General features: G+C 54.1%; 1 protein-coding gene across 1 annotated transcript; it reads right to left on the bottom strand.

Moving 5' to 3' along the window:
- Positions 1 to 2233: 2233 nt before the first annotated feature.
- On the bottom strand, positions 2234 to 14748 carry RAB44 (RAB44, member RAS oncogene family). Its single transcript, XM_053964250.1, has 16 exons — positions 14569 to 14748; positions 14367 to 14481; positions 13950 to 14121; positions 13534 to 13677; positions 13101 to 13191; positions 12888 to 12983; positions 12377 to 12564; positions 11954 to 12002; positions 11553 to 11647; positions 10691 to 11079; positions 6245 to 6805; positions 5692 to 5773; positions 5248 to 5362; positions 4477 to 4578; positions 3573 to 3649; positions 2234 to 3128 (listed from the first exon to the last, which is right to left on the bottom strand). The coding sequence occupies exons 1-16, from the start codon at positions 14746 to 14748 to the stop codon at positions 3041 to 3043; spliced, it is 2544 nt and encodes an 847-aa protein (XP_053820225.1). The 3' UTR covers positions 2234 to 3040.
- Between the last annotated feature and the right edge of the window lie 1381 nt (positions 14749 to 16129).

Below are 16129 nucleotides of genomic sequence, written 5' to 3'. Positions count from 1 at the left end.
GGCATGAAAAGCTTGGGAGAATGCAGGAGTGAGGGGTCTCAGCCTCACCCTACTGTCAGACATGAGCTTCAGTCCTTAGCTGCAATTAAACATATTTTCAGTCAGCTCTTGATTGTGGGTGTGATGGGTGGTTTTGGTATCTCTCTGATGCATTTTCGAAGAATCCTGGAATGGTTTGTGTTGGAAGAACCTTAGAGATCATCTCATTCCACTCCCTCTGTTCCACTAGACCAAGTCCCTTTAGAGCAACCTTGTTTAAATTTCAGCCTTGTTTAAGTTCCCGGCCTCAACAACTTCCTGCAGCGCTGAGTTCTGCAGATGAATTAAACATTGCAAGAAAAAGGACTTCCTCTACTCAGGTTTGGATTTCCTGCCCTGTCAATCCCAGCCCAGGGAGTGGGATTGTCTCCTCATCTCGATGTTCCTGCCTTTCCAGGGGAATGGGGTGAAATTCTGGGAGACACTCCTGGGCAAAACCCAAATCCCATGGCTGGGGCACTGAAAGCTGTGGTTGAAGATTTGTTCCAACTTGTCAGAAGCTCGTGTGGGTTCTCAGCTTCCAAGGTGGATTCATCTGAGCAGGATGATGGTAAATGCCCGCTGACTTTGGGCTGCGATCCGAGATCTTCCCAAGCTTGGCTTGGCTGAGGCAGCTCCTCTAATTCTTGTGGAGCGCCTTGAGGAATTTCAAACAGCTTTAAAGGAAACCACCTGATTTAAAAAAAAACATCCTGTGGTCCAAACAAGTATGCATTTCCCTCTTGCTATTAATATCCCAGGCCTTGATCCTCCTCCAAACACTGTGCAGGCGTTTAATGGCTTGCAAAGGAGCGGTGCCTTTGATCCCAGAGTGGGAATGTTTGCTGGAATGTGAATTATTAAAGGTGCTTTCAAGTGCAACATGCTGCCCATGTTTTCCAATGTGATTTATTGCCTGCCCGGTGTTTCTCCCAGCCTGGCAATGAAAAATTCATTTCCAAGTTTGATGGGGAGGTTTGGAGTGTAGTAACTCATGCTTTGGGCACAAACTCCATCCTTTTTTCTAGAGGTGATTTCCAGGGCAATAAGATAGACATTTCTTTCTGCCTGCTGTTCTGGGAAGGCTTTTTTTTTTTTCAGCTTCCACTTTGGGCCCTGTTCAAGCTCCCTGGTCCTTCCCTGCAGCAGCAATATTGCAGTGGGGAGGAATTGCTGCAGCTGCTGCCATCTAATGGGAAAATTCAGCCTCCACGGCCTCAACTCTTCATTTTGGAATCAAATAAAACCGTTTCTTGCACAATCCTGCTGCCACTCGGCCAAGCAGCATCTTCTATGTGTAATCCCAGCATATTTAGGCAAAAGGAAAAGCAGATCTGATGGGTGGCTTTACATGGGGAAGTGTTACAGACCTGGTCTCCACACAGACCCAGCAGAAAGTTTTTGGGTTGATCGGGCTGAAATGGTGCTTCTCTTATTATGGATCAAATTTGCAAAGTACACTTGGATTTATATTATTTTTAAATAAAAGAAGAAATAGTGAAGAGGGTCCCAAAGAATAAGAAAAAGCTATTCCAGATATCCCAATTATCAAACCCCTCAGGCACAGCTCTGAGCTGAGCCACATAAATCCTTCCTGATGAGCTGCTTCATCACTAAAAATATTGTATAAAGAAATACAGTAAAGAGGGATGGACAGGGAATGGGAGCATGAAATATATTACATTAAGAAAATTAAGTGTTTGAATGATGGGGCCAAAGGAGAATGATTTGAGGTAGGCTGGGGGGAGATACAGGGGATGGAGACTTAGGGTACAGAGGTACTGGAGTGATAAATTGGGGTGTGCAGGAGAAATAAATCATCCCTAAAACACTCAGAAATTCCAGAGTCACTGCAAAGTTGGACCCTGGCTGGTGAAGCTGATATATATAAAATATATATAATTATATATGAAAATATATAGTGTTGCTAGAAGCCCAACTCCTGTTGTCACTTTATTTTTCTAAAGCACAAACTGGCTACTATTATGCTTTGCCATTATGTACATATAAATAATAATGGCAACAAAAAGTAAATCCAGCTAGGCAGAATTATTTCTGCAAACTCTGCACTTTAAATACACCTGTTGAACTGCTGGGAATTTACATGGGACACATAATACTAAAATATAGCACTTGTATTCTTATTTATTTAGCCTGTATGTCTTTTTTTTTTTTTTTCCTGCAAAAAATAGAGTTCAATCAAGCTGTAAAAATATTTTTTTAAAAAACCTTGAAATTGTGATGTGCTTATTTAGATTTTTTCAGGCTGGATTTAAAACCAATTCAGTACTTCACAAAGAGCAGAAGGGCAGGATGCAGCAGCTCATTCTTCTCTGCCCAGCCTGAAATTTGCTGCAATAATCCAGAATTCTGCTCTGGGGACAACACAATGAAAGAAACCTCTTGCAAGCATTTATCTTCATATCCTGGATGTGCTCTTGGGGCTTTTGAATTTATTTTAAGCAAAATATTTAGTAGTTTCTGACAAGCCCCATCACTGCTCACTGGCAGGATAAACCACGGAAGGGAAAAATTAGCTTTACCTTGTGTCATTAGAGATTTAAGTGCATTTAGAATATATTGAATATTTCATTGTTCCTGATCAAATCCAATCAGATTACAAAGCCAGAGCAGAAGTCCCCACAGCCCACTAAACCCCCTTGTTTTATACACTTGGATGGCTTCAGGTTTTCATTTCTTCTATCCCAAGGCTTGGGTTTACTCCCTGCTGCTTCCAGTATCATTGCAGCATCTCAGACTCAGCTGGGTTCCTTTTCTGCCCCTTTTCTTGGCCTGTTTTTGGTCTCCAAAAGAAAGTTGCAAAGTTCCCTGAGAAGTATTTTGGAGGGCTGGTGTGCTCTGGGGGAATGGCAGGGGGTCCCACACAGCAGCTTTTGCTCTCAGCGTCCAAGCAAGATCAGGCAAGGAAGACACACAGGAAAAGAGAAGGTGTCCAAGGACTATTTTTATGCTTTTCTGGCTGTTGGTGCAGTTTTAGATCAGTGTGTGGGGTGTCTGTCCATCACCAGCAGCAGCTCTTTTTGTTCTGGGGTGCCTTTGGTACCTCTTCTGCCTTATTTTTCAATTCATCTTCACGAACTTTGAGCAACCTGGGAGAAAAGGAAGCAAATTAGCTGGGTAGTTCCCCCGTTTTGTATTGCTGTGCTGTTTGTTTTGACAAGCCATGGTACAAGAGGCTCAGCACAGCTGAAAGGAGTCAGGATCCTTCCAGTTCCATGTGATCCAAGAGCTGTGGGTGCTGCTAAAAATTCCAACCTAAATCAAATCACAGACAGAACTTGTTTCAGTCAAGCCAAGGAGAAATCAGCAGCATCCCCAAAAGGGTTTAATTCACCTCCTCGCAATGCTGGTTGTTCAGGAGACAAGTTAGGGCAGTGCTAAATGTTCATCCCAGCAGGTGTTTCCCTGAGTTTTCCCTGACATTTGGGCATGGAGTGTCTGGTGATGGTGACATCCAGTATTTGGAGTTAAAAAACCATGGAGGAAGTCCATTTAATTGAGGACAGCTAGAAAAATCCAAGAACATGGCTCACCTGGTGAAGCTGACCATGGACTCGAAGACGTTGTGGCCCGAGGCAGCGCTGCACTCGTAAAACATGAGCTGGTGCTCCTGGAAGACACAGACCCCGAGTAGAAATGTAATGTTCTTGCACTGGAATAGTTTAATGTGGGAATAAACAGCAATGGGACAGTCCGAGTCAAGGGGAAACAGGAGGGGATCAAGGAAACAAATAACTCAATAACTTATTTACTGGAACATGAGGGTGAAATCCAGGTTTTCTGGTTGCTACAACACCAGCTTTTAATACCAAGGAAAAGGATGACTGTGCAGACAGAAGAGTTTGTGATGCCTTCTGCTTATGGGAGCAAACACAGAGAGAGGCATAACTAGATGTTCCCAACTCTTTTGCTCCCTACCAGTTTGGGAAAATAAGCGTCTATCCCTCATCTCCATTAGTAAAACTGGTCCATGGATTCTGGCCCAAATCCCATAAGCTTTAAAATTAAGTCAGTAAAGGTGAGATTCTTCTCATTCTCCTCATCTAATTTTTTTAGCCATCTATATGTGAAGAGATTAATCAAATGTTGATCATTTCATTATCTTTAAACCAGTATAGTGCTCAGTGGGTTTGTTATTTCTGTGATGCTGGGAAGATACTTAACACTTCACAGCAAAGAAAGGCAGAGCTTAAAATGTTTTAATTTACAAATCCAGTTCCATAAACCAATTTACTGGGATGGTGCTGAGGCAAAATTGAAGTGGCAAAGGGAAAGCAAGGCAGGGAAGGGTGAGAGATGGGTTCAGAGAACATTTTGTCAAACACTGCTGCATGAGGGGTAAATTAAAGGCTTTCCCCTTTCTCCAGCTCTTCAGGTTGGTGGTGTTGATCTTGAGCTGTCCCTGCCTCACTTGGGTGGCTGTGCTTCACCACCTACCTTGGCCAGGCATTCACCCTCCTTTGTAGGGACCTGTCTCTGGGCAGCACAGTCGGTTTTGTTCCCAAGAAGCAGAACAGCAACCCCATCCTCTGCTCCTTCCTGAGTGAGAAAGAAGGGAAGATCAGAACAGCTTCGAAATCTTCCTTGAATCCCAGCTGGCCACACTGCCTACACATATCCTGAAACACCATGACTGACACTCACGGATTTGGGCTAATAACAAAACTTTAAATTATTCAATAAGTTCAACAGCATTTAAGATTTTTATTTTCCTTAAATCATCTGCCTATGTCTATTAACATGGCAGAGCACTGGATGAGTTACACTTGTAATGAATTCACTTTGTGCTCAACTACAGCAGTGTCTGAAGGTGCTCTGGCTGGGATTTACAGGCACCAAGCAAGGCAATATCCTATTTTGTTTCAGATTTTTAAACATTGGCTTCGTGTCAACTGGAAATCTCTGAAAATAAGTTTTTAATAGGCCTTGAATAACCTCCCATTCTCTGACTCAAAGTGGACTATTCTTGATGTAAAAACATTTTCCATTCCTTTGCACTAGTTTTTAATTGTTTAAGAGTTGATCATTACCCTACTGGTTCTATCAACAAATTACCCTGGGAAACACTGCCAGCGTGTGAAAATCATCTATATCTGACTTAAATCCTCTACGGAAAAAAAATTATTTTATAATGAACGCAATGCAGAATACCCTTTCCAAAGGGCTTGGCCTTTCCTATGAGCCCCCGGAGCTCGGGACCGCCCCCACCTGGATGCAGCTGAGCCAGTAGCGCACGTCGGAGAAGGAGTACTCGGAGGTGATGTCGTACATCAGCACCACCCCGTCCGCCTTCCGGAAGAACTGCTTGGTCATGCTGCGGTACCTGCGGGCATTTTGGATGATCACCAGGATGGTCTAAGGAGGTTCTGCCTAGGAGTGATGTGAAATCCTAGTGGAAAAGGTGGGAATGCAGGTCTACATAACAGGCAACCCCCAGATTTGGCTCTTGTCCTGTTGGCAGGGGCCATAGAACAGCCTGAGTGCCAGTTTTATCTTAATTACTTCCTTTATTATGCTTTATCAGCTCACATACTGTACAGAGTCCCTCCTTGAGCAATCTCACCTTTGCTTAGCAAAGCAAAGAACATCAGTTGCCCCTAAACTACAGGGGGAAAAACCCCAGGTTGTGTCCTTAAGCAGCACAGACCTCACCTTTCCTGACCAGCTGAGTCCCACAGGCGGAGAGCAAAGCGCTCATTATCCACAACCAGGGTTTTGATCTGGTAATCCAGTCCTGGAAGACACAAAAGAGGATATTTTGATACTGTAGAGTTCTGCCCTGTGACAGAAGTTGGATGGAGAAGAAACATGGTTCAGGGTGGTCTGAGGCTGCAGCTCCAGGGGTTGGTCCCAGGTGAACCTCTGGCTTTTAGATATTTAATCACTGGATTTTGGGAAGGTCTCTCATCTCATGATGAATAAAACCAGGCTGGTGAAGAAAGGAGAATGGAGCTGAAAGGCAAAGCGGAGAGGAAAGCCCTGGCCCACTGTTGCTAAGAAGGACAAGGAGAAGCAGCATTTCCTGCCCATGAGCACCCAGGCGTGGGGACTTGGTTCTGCTTGGCCCCTGGGGACTGGTTGTACAGCACGCTTGGCATGAGCTGAAACAGGCATGTGGGGACCTCCAGCAGCTTGTGGGGTGGAGGAAGGGGAATTGCAGCTGTGATCCAAGCGAGTGCCTGGAGGGGGGCTGGAGGAGACCTACCCACTGTGGCAGTGAGGTGGGGGTTGAAGGTGTCGGTGTGCAAACGGTACAGGAACGATGTTTTGCCCACGTGGGAGTCCCCAACGAACAGCACGTTGTAGAGGTGGTCTGGGTCCAGGGCAGCTCTAGGACAACCCCTCGGGGCAGCTCCTGCCCCGCCTGCAGTCACAGCCCCTGGCTCTCCTGAGCTGGGCTCACCTTCCTGGCTCATTTTCTGACCAAACTCTTGCATCTTCTCTCGTTGACCAACACTGAGGTCTTTGCTCTGTTCTCCCAAGAGCTGCCTTTGCCCCAGTGAGTTTTCTCTGAGGACCACCCCCAGCTGATCACTCCCAGCATCTCCTGGTCGCACTGCTGTGTGCAGTGTTGATGCTGGTGGCACCTCCTGCTTCGGATGCTCAGCAGATCCAGCAGCCGTGTGCTCCGGTTCCATCACGGGTGGTGTCTCCCCCTCTGGCTGTTGGGCCACCGTGTGAAGCCTCCCCTCATGTCCCTGTGCTGAAACCTGCTCCTGAAGCTCCCTTTGGTCTGCCTGTCCTGGAGCACAAAGCCGCCACACATCTGGAATGAGAACATCCTCCTGCATCATCGTTTCCAGCTTTAGGGGGCTGAGTTGTGACAGCACCTCAGAGACCAGGGAGGCCAACGCAGCATCATCATGGCCCTGGTTTAGTCCTAGACCCTGAGTTTTCACTCCATGCCTCACCTCTGCCTCCAGCCTCTCTCCCTGTGCCACTTCCAGACTGTGAGCTCCATCCAGAGGCTTCCCCTCTGCAGGAGCCCTCTCTCCCTGCAGTGATTCCTGTGCCTCCAGAATCTGCCCCTCAGGACCAATGCATGCTCCCAGTTTTGCTTCCAGACCAGGGCCCTCTGCAGGAGTGGCAGGCTCAGGACACAAAGCAGCCTCAGTTGGAGGGGGCGCATCTGCAGCAGCAGCTCCTTCCCATGGGTTTGCAGTGGGAGATGGACCCAGAACTGACTCCAAACCTAGAGTCAGGCCCTGCTCCCCTTCCCACAGTCCAGCTACACCCAGAGGTGTCACGTCTGCTTCCGTGCTCCCTCCTGAGCCTGATTTGGGCATCTGCTGATCTGTGAACAGCTGCACATCAGTATCAGTGCTCTGGGCCTCCAGTGCGTGCAGGCTTTCAGCCTCCTCCTGTGGCTGTGCTCCTGCACCAGCCCCCTCTCCCTGTCGGCCTCCTGCTCCTTCTGGAGAAAGCACAGACTCCTGAGGCAGCCCGTTCTCACCTTGCACTTGTGCCTCACCCTCCTCATCCTCCTCATTGTGAAGGGCTCTTCCCCACTCCCCTCTCCATAGAGCCCCTGGGCTGGGACCCTCATGGAACATCCTATCTTCCTGGACATCCTCTGCCTTCCTTTCCAAAAACTCTTCTTTATCCTCCTGATCCAGGGGCTGCACCTCGGGATCCAGTCTCCCTCCCTGCTCTGTCCCTGAGGATCCAGCCTCACCCAAAGGCTGCAGAGCTGCCTCTGGTCTTTCTCCTGAGGCTAATTTGAGCTCATCACCCTCTGCAATCAGCTGCACATTGGCACCAGTGCTCCGGTCCTCAGTAGTATCCAGGCTTTCAGCCTCTTCCTGTGCTTGCATGTCTTCATCAGCCCACTCTCCTTGCCTGACCCCTGATCTGTGCAGATCAAGCACAGACTCGTGTGGTAGCTCATCCTCATCCTGTCTTTGTGCCTCATCATCCTTCTCCTCCATCTGAACATTTGTTCCAATTTCTCCTCTCCGTGGGACTCCTGAGCTGAGACCCTCTGACAGCTGCGTGTCTTCCTGGGCATCTTCTGCCTCCCCTTCCTCTAACTCTGCTTTATCTCCCTGATCCAGGGGCTGCACCTCGGGATCCAGTTTCCCTCCCTGCTCTGTCCCTGAGGATCCAGCCTCATCCCAGGGCTGCAGATCTGCCTCTGTGCTCCCTCCTGGGGTCTGTCTGAACTCACCCCCCTCTGCAATCAGCTGCACATTGGCACCAGTGCTCTGGTCCTCAGTAGTGTCCAGGCTTTCAGCATTCTCCCTTAGTTGTAGCCCTGCACCAGCCCCCTCCCCCTGACCCATGGTCACTGCACGGGGATGAGGCATGGGCTCGTGTGGCAGCCCGTGCTCACCCTGTCCTTCTGCCCCATCCTCTTCCTCCTCAATCTCTGCAATCAGCTGCACACTGGCACCAGTGCTCTGAACTTCCACTGTGTCCAGGATTACAGCCTCCTCCACTGGCTGCACACCTGCATCTGTCCCCCTTCTCTGTCTGATGGTCACTCCAGACAGGTCAGGCACCAGCTCCTGCACGGGCCCACGCCCACCCTGTCCCTGTCCCCAGTCCCCAGCCCCATCCCTGGGCTGCACAAGTGCACTGTGCCCCCCTCCCTGGGGGGTTTCTGGGCTGGCAGCCACACTCAGCTGAGTGTCTGCCCAGGAGTTCTCTGCCTCCATTTTCACTACCTCTGCTTTATCCTCCTGATCCAGGGGATGCACATCTGGAGCCACATTCCCTCCCTGCTTCATGCCCATGGAGTCAGTCTGGATTAAGGGCTGCAGATCTGCCTCTGGTCTTTCTCCTGAGGCTAATTTGAGCTCATCACCCTCTGCAATCAGCTGCACATTGGCACCAGTGCTCTGGTCCTCAGTAGTGTCCAGGCTTTCAGCCTCTTCCTGTGCTTGCATGTCTTCATCAGCTGCTTCACCGTGCTCAGTTGCTGATCTGTGCAGATCAAGCACAGACTCATCCTGTGACAGCTCATCCTCATCCTGTCTTTGTGCCTCATCATCCTTCTCCATCTGAACATTTGTTCCAATTTCTCCTCTCCGTGGGACTCCTGAGCTGAGACCCTCTGACAGCTGCGTGTCTTCCTGGGCATCCTCTGCCTCCCCTTCCTCTAACTCTGCTTTATCTCCCTGATCCAGGGGCTGCACCTCGGGATCCAATCTCCCTCCCTGCTCTGTCCCTGAGGATCCAGCCTCACCCCAGGGCTGCAGATCTGCCTCTGTGCTCCCTCCTGGGGTCTGTCTGAACTCACCCCCCTCTGCAATCAGCTGCACATTGGCACCAGTGCTCTGGTCCTCAGTAGTGTCCAGGCTTTCAGCATTCTCCCTTAGTTGTAGCCCTGCACCAGCCCCCTCCCCCTGACCCATGGTCACTGCACGGGGATGAGGCACGGGCTCGTGTGGCAGCCCGTGCTCACCCTGTCCTTCTGCCCCACCCTCTTCATCATTCTCTTGGAGCTGAACAGCTCTTTCCCCCTTCCCTCCCTGGGGGTTTTCTGGGCTGAGACCCCCAGAGAGCTGCAGATCTGCCTCCACCAGTTCCAGTACCTGAGACTTACCTGGGAACAGCCCACACAAGTCTGGGCTGCCCACAGGTGTTTCTGCAGGGGAAGGACCCTCACTGTGCACTGCAGCAGCCCCCATTTCTTCTCCCAGCCCTACCTCTGGTTTATCCTTCTCCAGCTGCACACCTGGATCCACGCCCCCTCCCTGCTGTGTCCCTGGGGATCCAGCCTCATTCCAGACCTGCAGATCTGCCTCCACCTCTGCCAGCAGCTCCATGTTGGTGCTGCTCTGGGCCTCCATCAGTTCCACATCTGTTCCCACTCCTCCCTGCCCATGGGTGGGTAGCACAGCCGCTGCCAGTGGCTCCAGAGCGCCCGCACTCCCTCTCCACCCTGCGCCTCCCCTCGCACACTCACCCTGCAGCTGCTGCTCTGTCTCCCTGGGCTCTGCTTCCTGCACCTCCTCTTCCTCGCCCCTGGCTCTGCTGCTCCCTGCACGCTCAGCTTGGGCTGGCAGCACCTCCAGCACTTTGGAGTCCGCAGTCTCTCCCCAGGGCTGCACCTCCATCCTGGCACGCTCCTCGTCCAGCACTCCTGGGCCAGGAGCCACTGTCACCTCAGGGACACCACTCCCATGGGCTGCTCCCACTTGTGCCTCAGCCCAGGATGGTGGCTCTGGCTCCAAGTGCTCTCCCAGCTCAGTTTCCAGTTTCCCAGGGAGCCTCAGTGCTGGCTCAGCCCGTTCCTGCAGCGCTGTGCCCGGGGCCTGCACACATTCACCCAGCGCCCTGCCTGACTGCTGCTCATCCATGGCAAGGCCCTGTCCCACTGCTACGCCTTCCTGCCCAGCCTCAGGTGGCCCCAAACCTGCCTCCAAAATTTCTCTCTGGCTTATTTCCACTTCCTCAGCATCTCCCAGGAGTTGTGGTTTTGCCCGAGCTGTTGTTTCCTGCAGCCACTCTGCTCCCTCCACCTCCATCTGCCCCTGTTCTCCTGCCTCCATGCTCTCTCCCAGATGCTCAGCCACATTCAGCACCATCTCCTCCACACCAGCACCCTTTCCTTGCAGGAATGACATCCTCTGTGCCTCCTCTGGGCTCTCTCCCTGCTCTGCCCCTGGCTCCTGAGCCGTGCAGTGCCCAGCTCCTGCGGACGCACCGGCCTGTGTCACATCCGGAGCACGAAGCTCAGCTGAGGCTGGCCCCTCTTGCAGGTCTCCTTCCAGCAGCTCATGATGGATGTGGCCAGGGAGGGTCTCCTGCAGGACCCCAGGGGTGGTTTCATGGGCTGTTGCTGCCTCTGGCCCCGTTTGGGGCTCAGCATTGTCCCAGGGGTGACAGGGAGAGTCTGCCAGGGGTGCACCCTGTGTCTGTGCCTTCAGATGTTTGCTCAGAGCCGCTATTGCATCATTCATCTCTCTTAGCAAAGAGCTTTGGAAATAGACACCTTCCTCTTTTAAAGGTTCTGAGAAGGGGTCCTCTTCTGTAGAGCTTGCTTTCCGTGGGGCTTCTGAAAGGTTTATTTCTGATGGCAGCGTTTCCCAAACCCTGGAAAGGGCAGAAAATGGGGGCAATGAACCAGCTCCCAGGTCAGGCTCCAGCTCCCTCCCATCCCCAGTCAGTCCCAGAGGGTTTCTGATCTACAGCCTCACCCCATCCCTGTCCAAACCTGATTTTATTCCCCTCACTGCACTTGGAGTGTACACAGGCAGCAATGGGGGCAAGGGAAAGGGGAATGCACACGCAGGCAGCCAGACCCGGGGCTGCATCCTGGCCTCTGCCCAGTACCCATCTTAACATTATCAGACAGGAAAAGACAACTCTCAGCCACCTACAGCCAGTTCCTGAGCCAAGGGGGTGATGAGCTGGGATGAGCTCCAGGGTGAGAGATGAGTGGGTGGGAGAGGAGTGCTAAAAGGACAAATATCATTGTTTGCCTGGGAAGGGTGGAGGGAGGGCCTGGGGCTCAGCCCCAGCTCACAGACCCCAGGAGCACACACAGGAGCAGCAGGACCCCTTACACTTGGTGGGTGCTCTTGGCTTTGCTCTCGCTGCTCTGGGATCCCAGCCTGATCCGCATCTCAGAGCGGAACTTCTCGCTCTTCCCAGGACTCAGCTGTGGGAAACAGGGTGGGAAGAGGAGAGAGAGAAATGCTTGGTGAGGGAGAATATCCACCCAAAATGATGTGGAGTTCTCCAGCAGGTACCCAGCTGTACCCACGCAAAATCTGGGGGGTATCAGAAGTCAGGTGGTGCAACCCCCTCCCTCCCCAAACATCCGTGCCAGCCCTGTTTGAGAGAGATTTTAGGGGAGGCAGTGCTGCAGGAGCACCCTGTGCTCTTGAGCTCCTCAGCAGTCCCAAAAGGATCAGCACAAGGCCCTGGGCCTCCTGTCCTGTCCCCACACACCCAGCTGAAGTACCTGTGGGGACATTGGCACCTCGATGGGTAACTCTGCCACCACTCTGTCCCTGCAAACACAGAGCACAAGGGTCAAAATGGGAACTCCATCCTCTCCACCACATCCACCCCAGCACCAGAGCTGTCAGGGTAGTGATAGGGCAGGTCAGCAAAACCCACAGTCCTTGGATCTGTCCTATTGAGCCCTCCTGGGTGAAGGACACCCCCATCTCTCTGGCACTGCCTTCCAGGGACACATTCAGTGCATGGTGCTGATAGTGCTGCTTTTTCCTCCGATGCTTTGCACACCAAACCACGATTAACCTGCACCATGGGCAGCACTGGAGCACCTTGATGGCTGAGGCCCATCCAACTCACACCCCATCCAGGAGGAAATGACGTGTGTGGGGACACACGAGTGACACACGGTCACTCAGCTACTCACCCGGGCTCCCCCATGTGCTCCCAAGCCACTGTAGCCCTCATTGTCCTCAGGTGGCCCTGGGTCTGCTGCAGCTGCTGGTGCAGGTGCTGCAGGTGCTGCTGCAGTGCCTGGTTGCTCTCCTCCAGCTGCTGGTTCTCCGTGCTGGTGACTTGCTGGGAGCTGTGGAGGCTGCGGCAGCGCCGCTCCAGCTGTGCGATGGCAACCAGGACACTCAGAGCCAAAAATCCCCACGCAAAATGATTCATAATCACCTCCTCAAGACCCGGGGTTGAATTTCACACACCCACCCCCCACCCGAGGATGGTGGGTGGGAGGGAAAGTCAACTTGTTTCCTCTGGGGATGGAGGGGAGTGTGGGGATGGGGGTGGCAAATGTGGCGTAGAGGGTCCTGTGTGACAGCCTGCAGCAAGGGCTGCTGGGGACACACCGGGATCGGCTGTGCAGCACCGTGGGGTTGTTACAGCACAACCCAGAGACCCCTGACTCACAAAGGGGGTTGGGGCCAGCCCACCTCCATCTGCGCCGTGACCAAGCGCTGCACCTCCCTCTCGCTGGCATCCAGCACTCGCTGCAGCTCCTCGCCCTGCTGGCGGCTCCGGGCCATGCTCTGGGGTGGCACAAGGACACTGGCACCCACTCACCCATCGGCAGCTGCCGAGGGGGTTTGGGGTGCTGGGTTCCCCCAGCAGGGACAGCAAGGGGACAGGAGGAGCCGGGGACCCACCTGCTGCTGCAGCCGGAGCTGCTCCTGCCGGACCTGCTGCTCCAGGACCTCGCAGAGCTGCTGCACGTCCTTGTCGTGCTCAGCCACACGCCTGTGGCGACAGCAGGGCCGGGGAGGGGTGTGAGACCCCGCTCCAGGGGGTGCAGCCCCTGGGACCCCACACTGCCCTCGGGAGCCTCAGGCTGCGTCTGGGTTTGCCCGGAGGGCCACCCAGCACGGACGTGTCCGGCAGTCCGAGTCCGGCCCTTTTGCCATCCCTTCGTGACTGTAGAGGGAGCCCGACCCCAAACATTGGCAAAACCTCTGCTCCGGCCGCTGGTGGATATGCTGAAGGCACGCAGGTTTCTCCGCACGCTGGGGTGATCCTCCAGAGCCCCGTCCCTGTCCCCATCCCTCCTATCCCATCCCTATGCACTATCCTGGGGTGACTCACTTGTTCAGAGTCAGCTCCAAAGCCTCCTTCTCGCTCCTGGCTTCTTGGATGCGGTGCCTCATCTTGGCCAGGAAGTCCTCCAGGTTGTCCAGCAGCTGGGGCTCATCCTGCCGGAGCTTCACCCAGAGCTGCCAGATCTCCTGTCTGCAGGGAGTGGGGTGTTTTGGGGTGAGCATCCCCCCAGAAGCCCCAAAGCCAGGCCAGCTGAGTCACTTCACTCACATTTTTGAGGTGTGTGAGGGCAGATGAGCTCTGGGGTCGCTGTGACCCTGCTCCTGTGCTCAGGCCAAAGGCACCTCCAGGGAATTTCTGGGCTCCCTGCCTGTGTGGGGATCTCCTTCCCCTCTATCCATCCTGCCGCTTTCCCCCTCTATCCATCCTGCAGGACACCCATGGGTGCCAAGCAGGGCACTTACTCTTCAGAGAGGTTGTCTGTGCCCAGCTGCTCCATAAAGGCAGCGAAGTGTCTGCGCTCCTCGCTGTCCCCCGCTTCCAGCTCCGGGGTGGGGAGCACCAGCCGCACCCTCCGGGACGCCGTCTTCCTCCGCCGGTGCTCCCTGGCAGCTTTTTGGGAGCTCAGGAACTGCCCTGCTGACAGATACCCCAAATCCTCAGTGCCCAGGCAGGGCAACAGCAAAGCCCAAAGCCCAACACTTCCCCCTCCACGGCTTCAACAAAGCGGTTCAGCACAGCAGGACCTCGCACCAGGTGAGCCAGAGGCTGAGAGCTGGTCATGGGGACGATTCATCCTGTGCCACACAGCAAAGGCAGCACCTCACATCCCCGAGGAGAGCCCCGGGACCGTGCCCAGGACCAGCCCAGGCTGCACTTACGGAGCCCGGCCGTGAACTCCTCTGTGCCCAAGCGCCCGGTGCCAGCGGCATCCAGCCCATCGAAGACAAGCTCCAGCTCCTCCCTGCTGCACGGCAAACCTTCCTCCTGCAACTTCTAAAACCAAAGCAAATCAGGGTAAAACAATCACCATCTCCAGTGACCCCAGCAGTGCTGGAGCCCAGGGGACAGCCCCACCCTCACCTGCATGTCCGAGCGGGTGACGACTCCCGCCTGCTCTGTGTCCCTGTCTCTCAGCAGGTGCTGCACCCTCTGCACTATTTCAGATGCCCATGGTGGCTCCTCACCGGGGCCCTCCTGCAGCTGCTTGCGCCGGCTGGAGCCCAAGCGCCGGCCCTTGGCGCCCGCCCGGCGCTCGGACATGGCCTGGCCTGGCCTGGTGGGGACACTCGGCCAGCCCTGCCCTCGCTGGACACCTTCGCTCCAGCCTGGTAGGAGACAGCAGAAAGGGAGCGAGCTGGAAGTTCATTTTGCTGCTCCCAAGGGCCCAAACCCTGATTGCTGAGGAGGGTTTGGCAACAGGAAGGGAAGGCAAGCCCTTATCTCTGATTGCACGGTGCCAATGGAGCCTGGAACTGCAGCAGCAGCGGCTGCTCCTGCCAGCCATCCCAGGGGCTCCCAGCCCAGCTCCCACCTGCTGAACACTCCTCCTGCCAGCAGCCAAGCACCCATCCCAAATCTCCCCGTGCTCTTCCCTGGCTGTGGAGGATGCACAGGACACCGGCACCAGCAAGGGCCACCCAGGAGGTGACACCAGCAAAGGAGCAGCCAAGGTGATGCTGGAGGTCTGAGCAAGACGTGCTGGTTCCACCTGCCTTCTCAGAGCTCAGCAGCACTTTTTAAAATTCCTCCCCCAGTTTTCACAGCTGTGAGTCACCTCCGGGCAGAGGGCAGGAGGCCTCGGGAGGTTTCCGTCACGCTGCTGCTCGCCCAGGCTTGTGGGGCCTGACCTGGGGACCCCCAGTGCCCTGTCCCCAGCCTGGGTGGGTGGCCGTGTCACCGACAGCCACCATGCCATCCCCAAGAGGGGCTGTTCTTTGTGTGGCAAAGCTGAAACTCCGAGGGAAGGAAACCACAGCCGTGGGGAGCAGTGACGCAGAGCCGGGGCCGTGCTCGGTCTGGCTGAGCCCAGCTCTCCACTCCCAGCCTGGGGGGACAGCAGCTCCTCCAGCCCTCTGCCCCCTCCCTTTGCCATGAGAAACAGATCCTGCTAAACCCCAGTGGACATCAGAAATGGGAACAGGGCCCAAAACCAGCCCCAACCCCTTAAAGCAAGAGGGTCTTGTGGAGTTGCTGGAGTCCCACAGGACCAAAAAACACCCTTGTGGTGGTCCCAGGCTCGAAGACAGCTGAAGTGGGAGCTCTGGGGGGCAGGGGGGTTGTTCAAGGCATGGAGAAGCCCCTGGTTCCCGTTCCAGCTCCAGGGCAGCTGAGCTGCGCCCACAGCATGATGGAGGTGCTGAACAAGCAGGGGGATGGGATGGGATGGGATGGGATGGATGGGATGGGATGGGATGGGATGGGATGGGATGGGATGGGATGGGATGGGATGGGATGGGATGGGATGGGAGTTGTGCCCCTCTCCCCCAGCCATGCAGGGCCCCCCATGGCATCACCAGCTCCCAGTGTCCTGCCTCTCTCCACAGCACCCTGTGCTGCTCCCAGCCCTCAGAAAGGAGTCCCCAGCCATCATCCCTCACAGGCAGCAGGAAAAAGGCCCCTTGGATCACCAACAGCAAGAAAA

This window comes from Vidua chalybeata, chromosome 24, assembly GCF_026979565.1.
Source record: "Vidua chalybeata isolate OUT-0048 chromosome 24, bVidCha1 merged haplotype, whole genome shotgun sequence".
Classification (NCBI taxonomy): domain Eukaryota; kingdom Metazoa; phylum Chordata; class Aves; order Passeriformes; family Viduidae; genus Vidua; species Vidua chalybeata.
This window is presented reverse-complemented; position numbering and strand designations above follow the sequence as displayed.